The 17,621-nt window shown below is 37.6% G+C and overlaps 2 protein-coding genes across 2 annotated transcripts in view; both read left to right on the forward strand.

The window, feature by feature from the left end:
• Positions 1-8,817, forward strand: part of igdcc4 (immunoglobulin superfamily, DCC subclass, member 4) — a 79,305-nt gene extending 70,488 nt beyond the window's left edge. Inside the window, exons 18-20 of the mRNA XM_051114963.1 lie at positions 1,460-1,682; positions 1,907-2,035; positions 3,846-8,817. Of these exons, the coding sequence (XP_050970920.1) occupies positions 1,460-1,682; positions 1,907-2,035; positions 3,846-4,376 (883 nt within the window). The 3' untranslated portion in view covers positions 4,377-8,817. The remainder of the gene's footprint in view (positions 1-1,459; positions 1,683-1,906; positions 2,036-3,845) is intronic.
• Positions 8,818-10,716: 1,899 nt separating this feature from the next.
• Positions 10,717-17,621, forward strand: part of igdcc3 (immunoglobulin superfamily, DCC subclass, member 3) — a 98,722-nt gene continuing 91,817 nt past the window's right edge. Inside the window, exon 1 of the mRNA XM_051115730.1 lies at positions 10,717-10,988. Coding sequence (XP_050971687.1) covers positions 10,925-10,988 — 64 coding nt within the window. The 5' untranslated portion in view covers positions 10,717-10,924. The remainder of the gene's footprint in view (positions 10,989-17,621) is intronic.

Below are 17,621 nucleotides of genomic sequence, written 5' to 3' on the forward strand. Positions count from 1 at the left end.
ACATTTTATTTTTTTTTTTCAACAAGATTTTCATCAAAACAACGCAAAACACAAACTATTTTACTCATAATCAAGGCTATGTATAAATTACTGTATATACTGTACACACTGCTATTCAAATGTTTGGCATCTGTAAGACTTTTTTCATATTTGCAAAAAATAAAGTCTCTAAGTCTCTGCATTTATTTGATCAAAAGTACAGTAAATTAGTAACATTTCCATTGTGAAATATTACAATTTAAAATAATAGTTTTTCTATTTAAATATATTTTAAAATATAATTTATGCATATGTTAGCAGCCATAACAAATATATTGATTTGATGCCCTTTTTTTAAAAAAATATATTATTATCAATGTTATAAAATTGACCCATTTCAAAAGTTTACATCCCTCCGATTCTTAATACTGTGTTTTTATGTGAATGATTCACAGCTGTGCTTTTTTGTTTAGTGATAGTTGCTCATCGGTCCCTGATGAAAACTTTCAAACAGAATGGAGATATGAGTCCCTCAGTTGTCCTCCGTGTGAAAAGGTGGATCTCAAAGTCATATAGTCATTATTGAAAAGGCTTCAAATACACAAAAATTCTGTAAAACCAAAGAAATTATGGGACCTGAAGGATTTTTCTGACGAACAGCAAGCAGTTTTACTGTTCAGGACAAACAAGGGACTCATGAACAACTAGCACTAAACAAAAAAAAATAGCACATCATTTTTATTAATTAAATTATTTAATTTTTATCAGTAAATTATTTTCTCCTGTGGACTATATGTAAACATCTTTTATGTGAAATATCTCATTCAGGTTAGTAGTAAATAAATAATAACGTGCATGATTTTCGGATCCCTCTTACTTTGGTAAAATAATTAACATTTTGCATATTCTGAAGGGGGGGGGGGTGGGGGGTGGGTGTAAACTTTTGACATCAACTGTGCATTTTATCAGGTCATTTGATGAATAGAAAAAACTGCATTTAATTGAAAGTATAAGTCTTTTGTAGCATTGTAAATGATTTGAATGTCACTTTTGGTCAATTAAATCCATATTTCTTTTTTTTCTAAAATGTACTCCTTGTAAAACTGAAAGCGGTTACACTGTGTGCTTTATATTTCAGTGCTACTGAATAAATCATGTCACTTTAAAAAGTAATGAGAAAGAGCTTTTAAACTGTTTGAATAGGCTATAGAAATTGTTGGAAACCTTGAAAGCTTTTTGCTCTCATTATATGTATGTGTGTATATATAAATACATTTATTACCTGTTTTGAAGATTTTTAATGTACTTTTGGATTCCTTTGATGTTACCATTTATTACATTAATAGCACAGTGACATGCCTCAGGGACATGCATTCATTTGCTGAAGCCTTATAGAAGTGTACACCGTTTGCATTCAGTTTAGCATTATAAATAAAGACAAGAAGTGATATTTAGTAGAGGTCCTCTCTGTCACTTTTAGGGATGTGTCTGGTGGCCTTGATTCGAGTTCTTTGAGTCCTCAGTACAGGAAGGGTGCCCGTCCAGTGCCTGCTACTGCGCCTGACTGCAGTGACTGCCATGAGCTGGAAACCCTCATGCCCTCTAGTGCACAAGACCCCAACAAACCCCTCACAGACCTCACTGAGGAACAGAGTCTCATGGCTAATGTAGGAGGGGCTGATGATGGCCTTGCAGAATCTAAGGTGAGCATTGCCATATACTGTAGTTAACTGTGCTAGGGCCTATATTACAATATTTTGATGTACCGTAGAACCGTTTTCCCAACCACGCATCCTTCTTGGTCTTGGAAGAAGGTTCCTATCAGCCAGTGAGATTGGAGAGCTAGGACTGTGTTTTCTGATAAGAATCCAAGACCAACAAAAGTTGTTGATCTGTTTTCATCATAATCCTTCTGTTTCAAAATCAGCCAGCCTGGAATGGATCCGTCAGTCGGAACTGGGCCAATAGGATCACCAGATACAGAGATACTATAACTGAAGACTCTTCTGCTCTCATCAATGGAGCTCTTGAGGGACCACCATCAGACAACAGTAAGGTGAGCCAAAGGACTGTAAGAATGCCCATGAATGTCGGTGTGTGACAAAGGCTGTATAGAAATACAGAAGTCGCACATCAGATTTTGGATCTTTATCTTATGAAACGCACGTTATCCTTGAACATCTGCTTGTGTGTTTATGAATGTGTGCGATGGGGGGATGGGGCTGATAGATTGTGCCTCACGCAGGCGGGAAATGTACAGAGAAAGTAATTACCATTAAGCAGACAGTGGGGAAGACGCACAGCTAATTAGTATGTGACACTTGAAATGAAAAGCTGAAGTCTGCATACCATTTACCAATTACTGTCCTTCCAAAAGCTCCTCAGATATAGAGGAGTAGCAGGAAGCTAACGCATAAAATTACACCTTTATCTGTCTCTCCTCCTCATAGTACCATCGTTTTATTTCCCTGTTGACATTTTAAAAAATCAGTTTTTCCACTTTATATGATGAAATAGTGCTGAACTGTGCTGCACAAATTCATTAACATTTTAGTTTGTGATCATCCACCTTCCTTACCCATTTTCACCCCATAATTCAATGTTTATATTAGACCTGTCAGTTTAACACAGTTAATGCAATTAATTATTAAAGAAGAAAAAATGTTTAACAGAAAAACTAAACAGAACTATATTCAACTTGACATGGTGTCTTAAATAAGTTGCAGTTTTGGTGTAATAAAAAAACATGATGGAAATTAATAAATAATAAAAATTATATAGGATGCATTAAACTGGTTTGAAGTGACAGTAAAGACTTTGATAATGTTACAAAAGATTTCAAATAGATGCTGTTCTTTTGAACCTTCTGTTTATCGAATCCTGAAAAAAGTATCCCATTTTCCAAAAATGCATTAAATAGCACAACTGTTATATTCAAAGTAGATTCAAAATAGATAAAAAAAAATGTTATTTTAAATTATAATAATATTTTATATGTCAGTATTTTAAGTTTTACTGTATCAAATACATGAAGGCTTGGTGCGCATGAGAGACAATTAAAAAAATAAAAAATCTTACCAACTCCAAACTTATGAATCGTATAGTGTAAAATATAATAATAATATATAGTATCCTTAAACTCTGAGAGCTTTTTCCAGCAAATATTGATATACATTATTCATTGTGATTAATTTGATCAAATTAATTTGCATATCATGCAATTTATTTTATAAAAAATTAAAATTTATTAAAAGTCTCCCTACATACATTTCCTTGCAAAAGTATTCAGCCCCTTCATTTTTTTTTTTTTCATGTTTTGTTCAGCCTTATGTTAAACTGCTTTAAATTACATTTTTTCCACATCAGTCTACACTCCACACACCATAATGACAAAGCAGGTTTGTAACTACTTTTCAAGTTTATTAGAAATAAAATACTGAAATTATTCCATTGCATAATTATTCATACCTTTTTCTGGGGCACTTGAAATTTAGCTCACAAGCGTTCGAAGTTACTACACTTCGAGTGGAGTTAACCTGTGGCAAATTCTTTTGAATGAGTGTGATTTGGAAAGGCACACACCTCTTAAAAAAAGGTCTAATGGCTGAAAATGCATATCAGAGCAAAAACCAACCCCTGAGCTCAAAAGAACTGCCTGTAGAGCTCAGAGAGAGGATTGTGTCAAGGCACACATCTGGGGATGAGTTCAGAAAAAATTCTGCTGCATTGAAGGTTCACAGAAGCATGTAGTCTTCGTTACTAGTTTTGCAATGCACTGTACATTGTATTGTATATTAAAAATGCTTATAAAAAAATATATAACCCCATTTGAAGAGCTGTTTTCTTCTGATGTGCTATATTTGCAGAGCGGGCATGTGGAGAGGCTGTATTCCCTCAGCAAGAACCAGGTGGAGGCTGAAGTCATCGTACATTCACAGCTGTCCAACACGACGGTTGACCAGGGTCCACAAAGCGACATGGAGCTCTCTCTGGAGTCTCCATCTTCCAAGCACCCTTCTCCTGGAGAGAAGGCAACTCCATCAAACCCACATCCACCATACGCTCACAGCGAGGAAAGCCACGAGACTCCATCTCCATCTCCGACCCCCAGCACTCACATCTCAGAAGTACTGTCAAATCACAATGGACCATTCGAGAGTGGGCTCAGCCAGCCGGCAATGGGCAGTGCCAAAAACCAAGGAGTGGGGCTCACTAATGGCTTCCACTCATCCAAACCCCTTCGCTCAAAGGCAGAGACGCTGGAGAACGGGGCCCACAGACTGTGCCCGACAGGAAAGGTTCTGCCCTCACCAGGTCTCCCCGCTTCCCCCTCATCCTTCGCCAGCTCTGGCCTTGTCCATTCTACCTCAGGGGCGCATAACTACGTGTACCCCTAAGCTGGAAGGAAGAGATGCGTAATAAACGGTGTTCCCAAAGTTCTGGGATAGAGAAAGACAACAGAGGAGACCAACGAGTGGCATCTTCCTGCTGGAGAAGCTGATATTTTCTCGTAGCCACGCACGTCTCTTCTCTCGGCTGTTTTATTGCAACCTTTTGGTTCCATTATTTTATATGTATGTACATATAGAATATTTTTTTAGCACTAGTATCCATGGATATGCATTTTAGAGCATATCAGTGGCACACTTTAACCCCTCTTTGTGTGCATGTACGGAATGTGCTGAAGTGGTTTATATGTTTACATGCACACGTCAAGTCGGAGCGTTCTTACTTAGAGGTGAAGTCGAAGGATCCTGAAATCAGCCCTGCATATGGAAACAGAACTCACGGATCGGTCCGAGATCAGTGCCAACGGCTGGAGATCTTGTCAGAGAAGATAACCCTGCCACAAAGTACCACCTCCTGCTGTCTCAGGGTCGCCACACATAAACACACAAACACACACAAATCGGATGTTCCAAAAAACTGGCACCATTTTTCAGTTCTGTCTATTCAGGTTTAAAGGGATTGTTCAGCCATTCAGCCATGTCATTTATTCTCCCTCACGTTGCTCCAAACCTGCAAGTAAGAAAAGAATACAAGTATGGTACAACTTGAGGATACGTAAATGATGAGTTTGAATTTTTGGTTAAACTGTCTCTTTAACTTCAGATCAAAGTAGAGGTCGCGTTAACCTAAAATTGTCCTTCACTGACGTAATTTTTTTTGTCTGAAAAATCTGAAGGCCGTCCGGCGCTTTGACAGATTACACTGAGGGTGATCTATTGTAACTTCTAACTCTAATTCCCATCCCTGTCGAGTTGGTGGCGAGTGCGCTCCAGTGTAGCAGCAGAGCACAGGGTCCAGAACAAAAATGAAACTGTCACAAATGTTTTGCTATGCGTATGACTACGCACAGGCAAGTACCCAGAAGCTACAATGATCTATCATGCCACATTAAAGAGCACCAAAACGGTATTTATTGGTTGAATTTTCTAATGAAATGGACAGAATTTGAAATCTGAGACTTTGTTTCATATCAAAAGTAACACAAAGCTTAGCCTATTGCGATTTATTGGAAGGGAGGCGCACTATGTACTGTTCATTCATCAACGCTATACAACATAGACCAATTGGGATTTACGAATCAATATTGGTTCATAAATATGAGAATATATTAAAACTGTGGGGTGTGGTGTTGAACATGAAAAGTTATGCAGTCTCATCTTTTTATCTGTTTTCTTCAAAGTAAATGCACAAGCCTATATCATCCTGTAGGTTCATAATTAAAAATGAAAATGTGAACAAAAATAAAAGCAATTAAATGTGTTATTATAATTAAAATATGAAAATTAAAATGGCGGATGATAATAATAGATTATGACGGAATTTTTACGGCCCTGTCAGTCAAAATGACGGACAATGTTTAAGTTTAACGCAACTTCTGGATCAGAGGTACATTTTTGCATACGTACACGTGCAGACAAACCCGAATACAGTACAAATAATAACACACATTCCCTGACTGGAGCGTAGCGTCTCAGGAGTCTCAAATTCAAGGTGCATTTGTATATACACGATTGCTGTATCAACTACATTTAGAAAAACATGACAAAAATTAAGAAAAAAAAAAATCTTGAAGGAAAACAATACAAAAGGAACACTAAGAATCCATGTACATTTACTTGTAAAGACACGTCATACTGATTCATGCTCCAAGTTTTTTCTCAGTCAACAGCACTACCTCATTTCTTTACAGGATTGTTTTTTTCTGTGTGATTTTATGAGTATAGTTCAGAAGGCAACTTCTTACGGGCGGATTTGAAGCCGCCTGATTCATAGCCTTTGGATAATAGCAGAATCTACTGCCCTTCTCATTCTGTGTCTGTATTCTTGTGTAATGGTTACTGAAACTTTCGTCTCTGATTATTAGCAAGCACGTGGTCATCTGCTTGTGTAGTCCTTTGCCGTGAGGGGAAAAAAAGCTTGATCATCAACGGTTTTGCAATATGCCCTTCAGATGAAGGGATATAAACACAGTGGAAGGCTAACCACACGGTTTGACCCAAGACCTCAAGGTTTGTGTCCGTAAGATCTACCTGTTGACATGCCAGTCATCTCTTTTTCTCAGGAACTTCTATGCAGGGAGTCTGAGAAAAGCATTTTCAGCCAAACTAGGAAATAGCCACCATCTCTCAGACAGGTCTTGTCCCATACCTTATTCTTTGTCCTTGGGCCACGCGTCTGTCACCGTTTCATCTGGAACTGTACATACATTTTGTCCTCCATGCAAAATCATGTTGTATTGCTGCTGAGAGCAGGATCTGTATCTGTTGCGCTTCCCTTTTATGCATTTTAAGCGCTTATTTAAAGTAGTTTCTTTTATGTTACGCTGTTATATTGGAAGAGAAACATCAACAAATTCTCAACTCCTGCCGTCTGGGTCATTGACGGGACTGCCCATCATGCCAACAACAACTCTCAGTCTAGTCGGTTTCAGTCATTGCCACAGTTCGGCTGATTGTCTATTTCAATAACTTGCTAGAGCAAGACTAGGTTACTTTTAAGATGGTCTTTTAAACATTCCAGTTTTTGTATGTACAGCAGGCCAAACTCAGGGCTGATCATGTAGGACATGAAAATGATGAATGTTTGAATTTCTCTGGCTGCTTTTTTAACAACATACAGTAAGCAACTCACACATCATCAGTAGATGTATAATGGCCAGTCAACAACTCAACAAGAAGTTGCGTTTACTGAGATTTTAACATATTTGTTTAATAGCTTCATGTCAGGTCTGTTAAAAGGATAGTTCACCCAAAAATGAAAACTGTGTCGTTGTTCGCTTATCCTTACTACTTCTGCAAAAAGAAGATATTCTGAAGAATGTTTCCAAAACAGCAAACTCGAGCATTGTTCAAAATAATGCTTTTGTGTGCTAAATGCTAGCAAAATTTTTATTTTTGGGTGAAGGGTCCCTTTAAACTGCAAAAATTGGTTGTTTCAGTTGTTATAAACAGTTACGTTGTCACAAACGTCATTTTTGCTCTTCTCTGATGTGTTTTTTCGTGTCAAACGTAGTCTTTGCTTTGCTCTAGAGTCTTATGCATCGGATTTTGTGTTTAGCACATCCCACCTTCAGCGTTAGGATTGTGTGGGGCAAATAAACCTCTTGTTTTGTCTAAAATGAAGGAAATTGTGGTTTTGCCAGGGTCAGCAGATGTCTTGTCAGTCTCAGATATGCATTTTATTCAGAAACAGCCCTTCAGGATAAGTTCTAATTCAGATACCTCATTTGCTGCTTGTTAATTTAATTGCAGTTCTATCTTCAACACGGCACACATGTGTAAACGATTTGGTAGTTTTGATCATTGTGTGTTTGGCAGCAGAGTTTTCTTAAACTGGATGAGTTGATTGTCTCATTTTACCTCATTTTGAAGCTTCAGGATGGTTTTTGCTCCACTATATTAAGCATGGAATGGTGAGGAGAATAGCAAAGTGCATGAAATGAGAGTTTGGGTGATCAGAGGGTTCCCCTGTCAAGCCATACCTCTCAAAACAGACACATGGTTGCATATGGGCCATTTTTGTACTGTGCGTATAATCAGTGCTTATTGCTCAGGTGCCCTCCGGAGGCATGCAAAAGCGTACTCTGAGTGTGCATTGAAGTATGGAAAACTCAACTGTCCTCCTGGAAAATTAAGGCTTTACTGACAGGGGAAAAGCAACAACAAATAGTAACACTGATGCACAGGCATTTTTCTAAACAAATCGTGTTTCTCTGGTGCTTCATGGTGACATTTCTATTCTGGTAATGTGAGAATTCATCCTTTTTTTGTATATCCCCCCTCAACCAGCAGACCTGTGCTTTCTGAGATTCTCAGCACACATACTGTGGACACATTTGTGTAACACCAGCAACAGTATGCGCTCTGACGTCTGTCGGTTGAATGTGAGAGACACAACATCAGTCTCAGCACACACAAAACTACCGCATGTGTCCGTCTGTCATTTGTTTGTATGCTCTCATGGCCTTCTTTGTAAAATTAAATCTAAAGATTGTAAAGATTTTAAGACGCAGGTGAAAAGGTTGAGGAAGCGTTCGCTGACCATTCAGTTTTTCTTTCTGAGATATGGGTAATATTGTTTGACGTCCCCATAGAAATGTTCTACTCTGCAGCGATATGACCTGTAGGTCTTGTTTTCCGCGCTGTGGCGTCGGTTTTTCATAGTCAGAATATATAAGAATGTGTCAGTTTACTCACTTAGATTGGATCTAATCTTTTTAACTGGAACAAATGTGCCCTGTGAATAATTGATGCAGTGAAGTTATATCTGATGACTGATCAAATGTTGGTACTCAATTATATCATACATGAGCTGTGAAGGGTGGAAGGATGGATGGATGGATGCAGTGGAGGACAATATGATATTATAATGTTTATGTTCTTCCTCTGTCACTGTCTCTGTGAGATTTGCAGCAGCAAAGTCTCTGCAAATTTGTACTATGTAAATAAACATCTTAATAATAAAACAAAAGAATCTGTCTAATGCTTTTACATACCATTGTTTTAAAACAGTAAAGCATACTGCATATTTTCAGTTATTAATTATGCATTTTACTTTTAAATTCACAGGAGTTGCAATGACTTTCATATACACTGCCGTACAAAAGTTTGGGATCAGTAAGATTTTTAATGTTTTTTTTTTTTTTTAAAAGAAGTTTCTTATGGTCATCAAGGCTGCATTTATTTGATCAAAAATACAGAAACATTTTTTTTTTGGAAACTGTAATATTTTTTGAGGATACTTTGATAAATAAAAATTCATAAAGAACAGCATTTTTTCAAAATAGAAATTCTTTGTAACAATATACACGACCATTCAAAAATCTGAGCTCAGTACATTTTTTTAATAAATACTTTTATTCTGCAAGGATGTGTTAAATTAATAAAAAATTATAGTAAAGACTTACATTGTTTAAAAAAATCAACTTTTAATAAATTATAATGTTTTTTTTTTAACTTTTTATTCATCAAAGAATCCTGGAAAAAGGATCACAGGTTCCAAAAAAATATCAAACATCACAACGGTTTCCCACAATGAAGAAAGTATCAAATTAGCACATTTGAATGATCACTGAAGGATTGTGTGACACTAAAGAATTGTGTAATGGCTGATAAAATTCAGCTATGTGTGAAAGGAACAAATTATATGTGAAAGACTATTAAAATAGAAAACAGTTCTCTATATTTATGTTTAAATAAATGCAGCCTTGGTGAGCATAGGATACTTATTTAAAAAACATTAAAAATCTTACTGCAGTGTACAATTTTCTCACAGACCAAAGTAATGTGTGCAAGTTTTGTACATTTTTGTGTCTGACAGTTATGATCGAGTCTTTTTTTTAAATTGTATATAGCCACTATTAATAATTTGACATGTAAAATGACTTTATTTATGTTAACAATAATGCTAACTAATATGCAGTACCTGTAATATGCGTTAAAGCAACACATTTCTGCTTTGGTGTCAATGAAGGTGTGCTGGAGCGTTACATAGGCCTACTATATGTTCATTTTATGTTGAACAGTCAATAGATGGCAGTCTTTCATAGCTGTTGCGCTGAGCCTTAAATTTCGACGTTTTAAATCAGGGGTGCCCAACCCTGTTCCTGGAGATCTACCTTCCTGCATAGTTTAGTTCCAGCCCTAATCAAACACACCGGTCTGTAATTATCAAGTGCTCCTTCAGATCCTAATTAGTTGGTTCATTTGTTTAATCAGGGTTGGAGCTGAACTCTGCAGGAAGGTAAATCTCCAGGATTTACTGTTTTAAATAGAGCTAAATATTATTTCTAACAAATACAATTCTAAAATAATATTTTTATATATCAAGACGGATAATTGTTTTCCGTATCTTTCTATAAAAATAAAAGATTTAGTAAACGTTTATGTATTTTTTAAATGTATTATTAAAATTTATTTAATTAAACATTTTACTAACTTCAGTATTATTATCATCATCATTTAAGGATTAACTTCATCAGTATTTCTATTTTCTACATTTATTAGTTCGTGCCTGACAGTCTTTGTTTAGCTGTGGCCTCTTTATTATAAAACATATTTTATATAAGATCATTTTTATGCCCTGCACACATACAAGCTACCTCTCTTCTTGCGCTCTGTGTGGAGACCGTGTCTATTGTTCTATTACAGAGAGAGAGAGAGAGAGAGAGAGAGAGAGAGAGAGAGAGGCAGCAGGGTGTGTGAGCTCAGAAAGGTGGATGAGCGCGTGTGTTGGTCGCGAGGAGGAGAGAGCACGAGATGCTGCTGCTGCTGCTGACACATTCCTTGAAAGATGTGTAAAATGGCGCAAGCATGTTGGAGCCACCGGCTGTAGTTTGGATCGAGAGGAACTGATTTACTGCTTTTCCATCATTGTCTTTGCTCTTGCCTCACCTTTTTTTTTTTTTTGCATCTCGTCTAATTTTCAATGTGATTAAATGGCTTCCGGACGGCGCCGCCAGGCTCCATGCTCACTCGGAATACTCCTGCTCGCTATTGTCGGTAAGTGTGTGATTTCTCTCCGGGAACCTCGCGGTATTGGGTCACTTGGTCAGCGCGACTGACCGTGAACTTGATCACATTGCAGTCGGCTCCAGACGCCTTTCTTTAGCGGTTGTAGCGGTTGTGTTTACAGCGACTAGGGTGGGTGTGTTTGCCTACATGTAGATGTTACATACTGAAGCATGAACTGATTTTGTGAATGGAGACTTCCACGCACTTGCTGACGTTATATTAGGGGTTCGCGCTGTTTTTAGAAACCGATAAATGTCTTAATGTTAACATGTGAAGTTCACTTATAATGAGACAGTGTTACCACGTGCTTTGCATTCTGAATGTGGAATATGACAATGCAGCTCTAACCATATGTGTCGGAGCAATATTGAGAAAATCGCCTTTAAAGTTGTCCAAATGAAGTTCGTAGCAATGCATATTACTAATCAAAAATTAAGTTTGATATATTTACATTAAAAAAATTACAAAATATCTTAATGGAACATGATCTTTACTTAATATACTAATGATTTTTGGCATAAAAGGAAAAATCTATAATTTTTTTGGCTGTTGCTACAAATATATCCTTGCTACTTACAACCAGGTCCAGGGTCACATATGAAACCTTGAGTTCAATTTATATATCCTTACATATAGTAGGAGAAGACTGAGCATTATTTCTGATTTCTGAATTAAACATGTATAATCTATAGAGTCAGTCAAGACATGACATTGCCCTTGATCTTTGAGAAGTGCTAAGTGTATACTTGGATTCATTTAATAGCACTGGTTATAGTTGTGTGTGTGTGTGTTATCAGCAATTTCCTCCTGTTTCTATCATTTTCAATGTCAGATTACTTATTGCATGCAATATTGGCAAAGCATCAATATGCAGACATAAACACACACACAAAGTGACTGAAAAATGATCAAAGGTGCTAGTACTAATAAAATAATATTTGCAATATCCAATATAACATAAAATTAAATAATAAGCTTTCTGCTAGATGTCAATGATGGTTAAACTGATGTGAATGAACAAGCAAGCATAAAGATCAAAGCACAACCTGTGAGCTGTGCAGTGTCATACTCTCTGATTTATGATCAACTGTAGCCTTAAATAGCTATATTTAAGATTACTGTTGACACACAGGCATCTCTAGCACTCTACACATGTCTGTGCTGTTGATCTATTCTATTAATGACATTCACAGTTCAAGTTTCAACATCATATTGTTTATTTTTAGTAGTTGGTGCTTTAAGTGATAACTTAAAAGGGAAGATGCTGAATATTTATATCTTAAGTGCATGAATATTCCTAAACTATCGGAGTTCCTTTTCTCTCTCAGCACACAGGTGAGTAGTTTTCTTCTGTTATCTGTCATAGACAGCGGGAGCTCTGATTGATTGTTTCCTTTTATTGTGTTTCCATTGTAGTGGGAAGTGAGGAAAGAACTGAAGGCTGCTGTTGTCTTGAAGATTGTGTGTCAAGGCTGTCTTTTTCTTTTCCTTTAAATTTCATGGTTTCTTTGTTCCGCTGTAATTGTCGGTTTGTGTACGTGAGTGTGTGGCCTGTTTGCTTGGGCTGGAGGGCAGTGTGGATGCGTGCTTATGGAGCATGACATAGAGGGAATCAGAATCTTACTTAGTATTCACAAAGCTACTATTTTACTGTATGTAAACGCCATACATGCTGAGGTCTTGTGTTAGAATTATCGGTTTATGCTGGAGTATTTCTTCAGGTCTTCATGGTAGGGTGCCATTGCAGAGCTGTCAATCAGCAAAGCACTTTGTGAGAGGAGGAAAGATTGAGTTGAAATTGCATGGATTGGGTTGGTAAATTACTTAATGTCTTTTGTCATCTCCCCAGGAGCGGTTTGGAATACATGTTTTTTCATTTCTGTTTTCGGCTGGCCATTATATAAAGCAGGATGTGTGAATCAAATGCATTATATGCATGTTGTTTGTCACTGTAAAGAAACAGCTATGTATTACAAGAGTGTGCACATTCGTTGATCTTTGCCGTAATAATGCACAGTGGGCCGAAAGTGTCCTCAGACCTGTTGACGTATACCGCTGTTGTCCTGAAAGACTAATGTTATTCAATTACGGATACTCTAACTGTGCGTTCACACCGCCGCCGGCGAGAGCGTCAAAGTGGCCGGAAGTCATTCATTTTCAATGTGAGCCGGCGGCGAGCTCCGGCGAGAAGCGGCGCGTCGCGTTTTGGACGGTGTGGGCGTCGGGAAGAGTTGAAGTCAGGTCAACTTTATGGTAATGAGCTATGACGCGGCTCGGCGGCAACCAATCGAAATGTAGAAGTTCACCCCTTGAGAGGATTCCAGAGAACGCCTGTAAAACTTTGGTTCCGACCACATTAGTTCCCAAGCAAAATGATGCATGGACCAAGGTGTCTTGTTGATGTTATATATTTATATTTTGTTATATATTTTCTGTAAATAAGCGGGAATTGCATATGCTAACTTTAGTGCAAGAGCATGCAAAACAGTGTCGCTGCTGAAAAAAATTTCTGACATATCGACACATTGGATTAAACGAAAAATAGGTGTTGTAGACAGCTGCGGCGAAAATTTCGACATCTGATGGAGACGAGGTGTATGTCACATATTTTAAAATAAAAACAGGCACCTCTGCCTATTTATTTATTTTTTTCGCAAGTAAAAACAAAAGTGTTCTGTACCTCTTCTCCCCTGTGGTATTGTCAATAGAGAAAAACATAAAGATAAATGTCATTAGGCTTTAATATATACAGACAGTGGCTGTATAGTTAATTGGTTTATTTCGTTAGCAAACATGTGGTGTAGTGGAGGGTATACGCAACTCTACGGCATATATCCATTTTATTAGGTGGCTTTGCGTATACCCACCTTGAAATCCCCTCTGATGCACATCATTCAGTAAGCTAGTGTCCTGCATTAGCCAAAATCATGACAGTCCAGCACATCCAGTCATATGTGAATAAATCCAAATATTCGCTAAAAACACCCAGTAAAGACGCCGGCTTCATTTGAAATATGTTTGAAGATTAAGACTGATGCGCCCGCGCCCGCTCAGTCCTCCTCCACCCCAGATGCTGTTCATGTCAGGGATTGCGCAGAGTCACGTCCAGATGTCAGAAAGGTAAAAGCTTGCGTATATACATGTGTATAACTAATGCGTATACACTTCTCCAGGCACCACTACACCACTGCATGTAACTACAATTAAATTCAATTTCTTACTTTAACTTTTTATAAAAATCATGAGGTTAACTTACACCCTACTTGTGGTCAGTCTGCACAAGATCAACATGCTTGTTTGCTTTGCGGCCGCTTTAAATACAAGACCAAGCGTTCGATCGTCAGGGCGTCAACGAATCTTTCTACAGCGTTGCTGGCAGGGCGGCCAGAGCGAATTTTGACGCTCTCACCGGCGGCGGTGTGAACGCACAGTAAGAGCAAAAGCCATTAATGGAAAAGAATAAAAATGAACAATATAAAATATAATTGACAATGAAAAAAAGATGACCGTTCAGATCAGACGTCGTACACTAAATGTCAAAGGGCAAAGGGTGTTTAAGGTTTAATCTTTTATGCTATATGTATATATAAAATGATAAAAACAGTATAATTGTGAAATATTCTGACAATTTAAAATACCTACTTTTCAGGAGATACATACATAAAAACAGCAGTAATTTGAAATTTAAATATTAGAAACAATGTAAATGTTTTTATTGTCTTTTTGATAAATTAAATGTGTTTTTGATAAATATGTGATTTTTAAACATATGTATTTGCTTTCTTTCTTTAAAAAAAAAAAGAGTGCTGTATTTCTCATAACTGAGCCTGTATTTTACAGTATATCACAGTTACTTTTTAAAAGTTTTACAGTGAGGTAGAAACACTTCCATAGTAAGCAGTGGTTTAAGCATAAATGCACTTATGGTAGCATTTTCATGTGAAGGTGAACAACACTATTGCAACACTATTGCAGCCACAGGCATAAGAAGTTCAAACTAAAGGCTTCAGTGAATGCATAATTTATAGCTTTTGCATGTGATATATCCCTGAATATATTGCCTCTCTTTATACACTGATCGAGTGATAAGAACTTTAATTGAAAAATTCCTTGCATATCAAGTAGATGATCCAGTATTAAAGCTTTGACTATAAAAACAACCCGCTCCAGTTTCAGAGCGATGATGATGATAGGTTTTAAGGTCACCCTACAAAAAGTGACTTTTCCTTTTTCCCCCCCTCTGTGGCCTCAATCTAAGAGTTCTTTCTGTAAATCTTGACAAAAGAAAGGGGCTGAAAGCAGCCGTCACTCTGACAGCATGTTTCAGTGCTTTGTCACAGGAAGTCAAAACAAGACCTGCAGTGTGCAAAAGGCTGTCACACCAAAACCCTGGGAAGAGATGCAGAAACGAGAAGAGGAAAAGGGTTTGGTATTTGAATTAAGCAGGTGAGGCCATACAGATGCCCTGTTTACTAGCAAAAGCGCCGTAAAGAGATGGAGAGACGAAGGGTGCTGATAAGGAGGAGCCACCAGGGCCCCCGGACATTGTTTAATTCACAGCTACAGTATAGGTCATGCCAAACCAATGATATTTAGAGCGAGAGGCGAACAACTATTGAGAGTGGAATTATCCTTTGCTAATGAAACTGGGCTGTTCATGGTCTGCGCCCGCTTTAATTCACTGCGTGACTGGTGTGATATTTCTCCAATCCAAGGTCAGAGAGGACTTAAGAATTGGCATTTAGCGTTTAGTTATAATCACATTTATATTATCCAGAGCAAGATGCTGAAGTATGTAAGACTTTTGATTGCCAGGAATAAGACTCATTCAATATTTGCTAGTTTAGAGATCATAAAAATTAGTGGTAATACCATTTACATTTTTTTTTTTTTTTTTTTTTTTTTTAGAATTAATTACATTTCTAAATTGTAGAAGTTTGAGAGAATTATCTTAATTTTTTTAAAGATAATTCTGAGAATGGCTTGATTTGAAAAAGTGGATATTATTTACAGTTAAAACCACTGGGTGGATTTTTATCATTATAGGGTGGTTGTGTACACACGCTGCCAACACACATTTATGTACAAACAACATGTAAAAATGAGTTTTGCATCTGGTGACCATTTTAAATAATTTTAGTTCATCTTGTGGCTCCCTTGTTAGTTTGTTTGGTCACACTTTAGTTAAAGGGGTCATCGGATCGGATCCCATTTTCCACAAGTTGATATGATTCTTTAGGGTCTTAATGAAAAGTCTCTAATATACTTTAATTAAAAATTCTCAATGGTTTTGTAAAACAACACCCTTTTTACCTTGTCAAAATGAGCTTTGCAAAAATTATTTCATTCTAAGGGGTTGTTTCTTTAAATGCAAATGAGCTCTGCTCGCCCCGCCCCTCTCTTTTCTCTGTGGAGTGACGAGCTTGTTTACTTTAGCCGCATTTAGCCGCTAAACTTCCTAACTACCATGTTATAAGGAAAGGCGATCGCAAAGATTCATAAAAAACTGCTTGTACTCACTTCTGCTGTAAGTGAAGCTGGATCACGAATGATTCGCGTGAACATAGACGGACATATGTATATCGGGAGGCGCATTCCCTTCTCACAAACAAATGTAATCCACTGCATCTTCAGCGGCTCAGATGTCGGGAGTAAATGACGACCACTATGTTCATTATTACATCCAGCAACACAACACCTCAGTCGCTCAATCGGAGATATTCTTGTCTAACTTACATCCCTGCTCTGGCATCGAAACAAGGAAAGTTACTGGACTGTGACAGCTGGTCTGAGGTAAGAGCTCATGTCAATCATCTATCGTGGAAGCGGCCTCTGTCAGTGTGACGGCTCGATTTGAAAAAGGGGATATTATTTTTACAGATTAATTAAAAACCACTGAATGGATTTTTATCATTATAGGGTAGATTTGTACATACACTGCAAACAAACAAAAACATTAATGCCAACAAATTTTTACATTAACTCACCAGACTTTTGCCTCAATAAACTAATTTGCAGCTTTTCATAGTTCCTAGAACTGTTGGCGGAAATACCATCTTTTTGGCCATGTTCACACTACAGGAACTAGGAGCATATTTAGTTCTAAGAACTCTGTTTGGAGGAACTAAATTAGTTCCTACTTCAGACTAGGGTCTAAAACATTTCTATCCACCTTTTTTTTCCTGTAAGAATGGGCGTGGCCTTTTGTAAATGTTATGGGTCTGGCTTCCGGTCTCATTTGCATCCAGCTATTTTTAGCTGTACAAAACAGCTTGTTTTGCTGCTTGGTGTGTCTTACCATGTCATTTATGTTATTAATGCATTATCTTAATTATGAACACACTGCAGCCATTGCTCCAGCACCCAGGGAGCAACTGGGGGTTCGGTGCTTTGCTCAAGGGCACCTCAGTCATGGTATTGAAGGTGGAAAGAGCGCTGTTCATTCACAGTCCCCACCTTCAATTCCTGCTGGTGCGGGAATTAAACCGGCGACCTTTGGGTTACAAGCCCGACTCTCCAACCATTAGGCCACAACTGCCCCACCACGATGGCCACAACTGGTGTGTAATGCAAACAGTTTTACCGTTTAGTGTACGCTGTAATTCTTCTGATTATTTCCTT

This window comes from Labeo rohita, chromosome 7 (assembly GCF_022985175.1).
Source record: "Labeo rohita strain BAU-BD-2019 chromosome 7, IGBB_LRoh.1.0, whole genome shotgun sequence".
In the NCBI taxonomy this organism is placed as follows: Eukaryota; Metazoa; Chordata; class Actinopteri; order Cypriniformes; family Cyprinidae; genus Labeo; species Labeo rohita.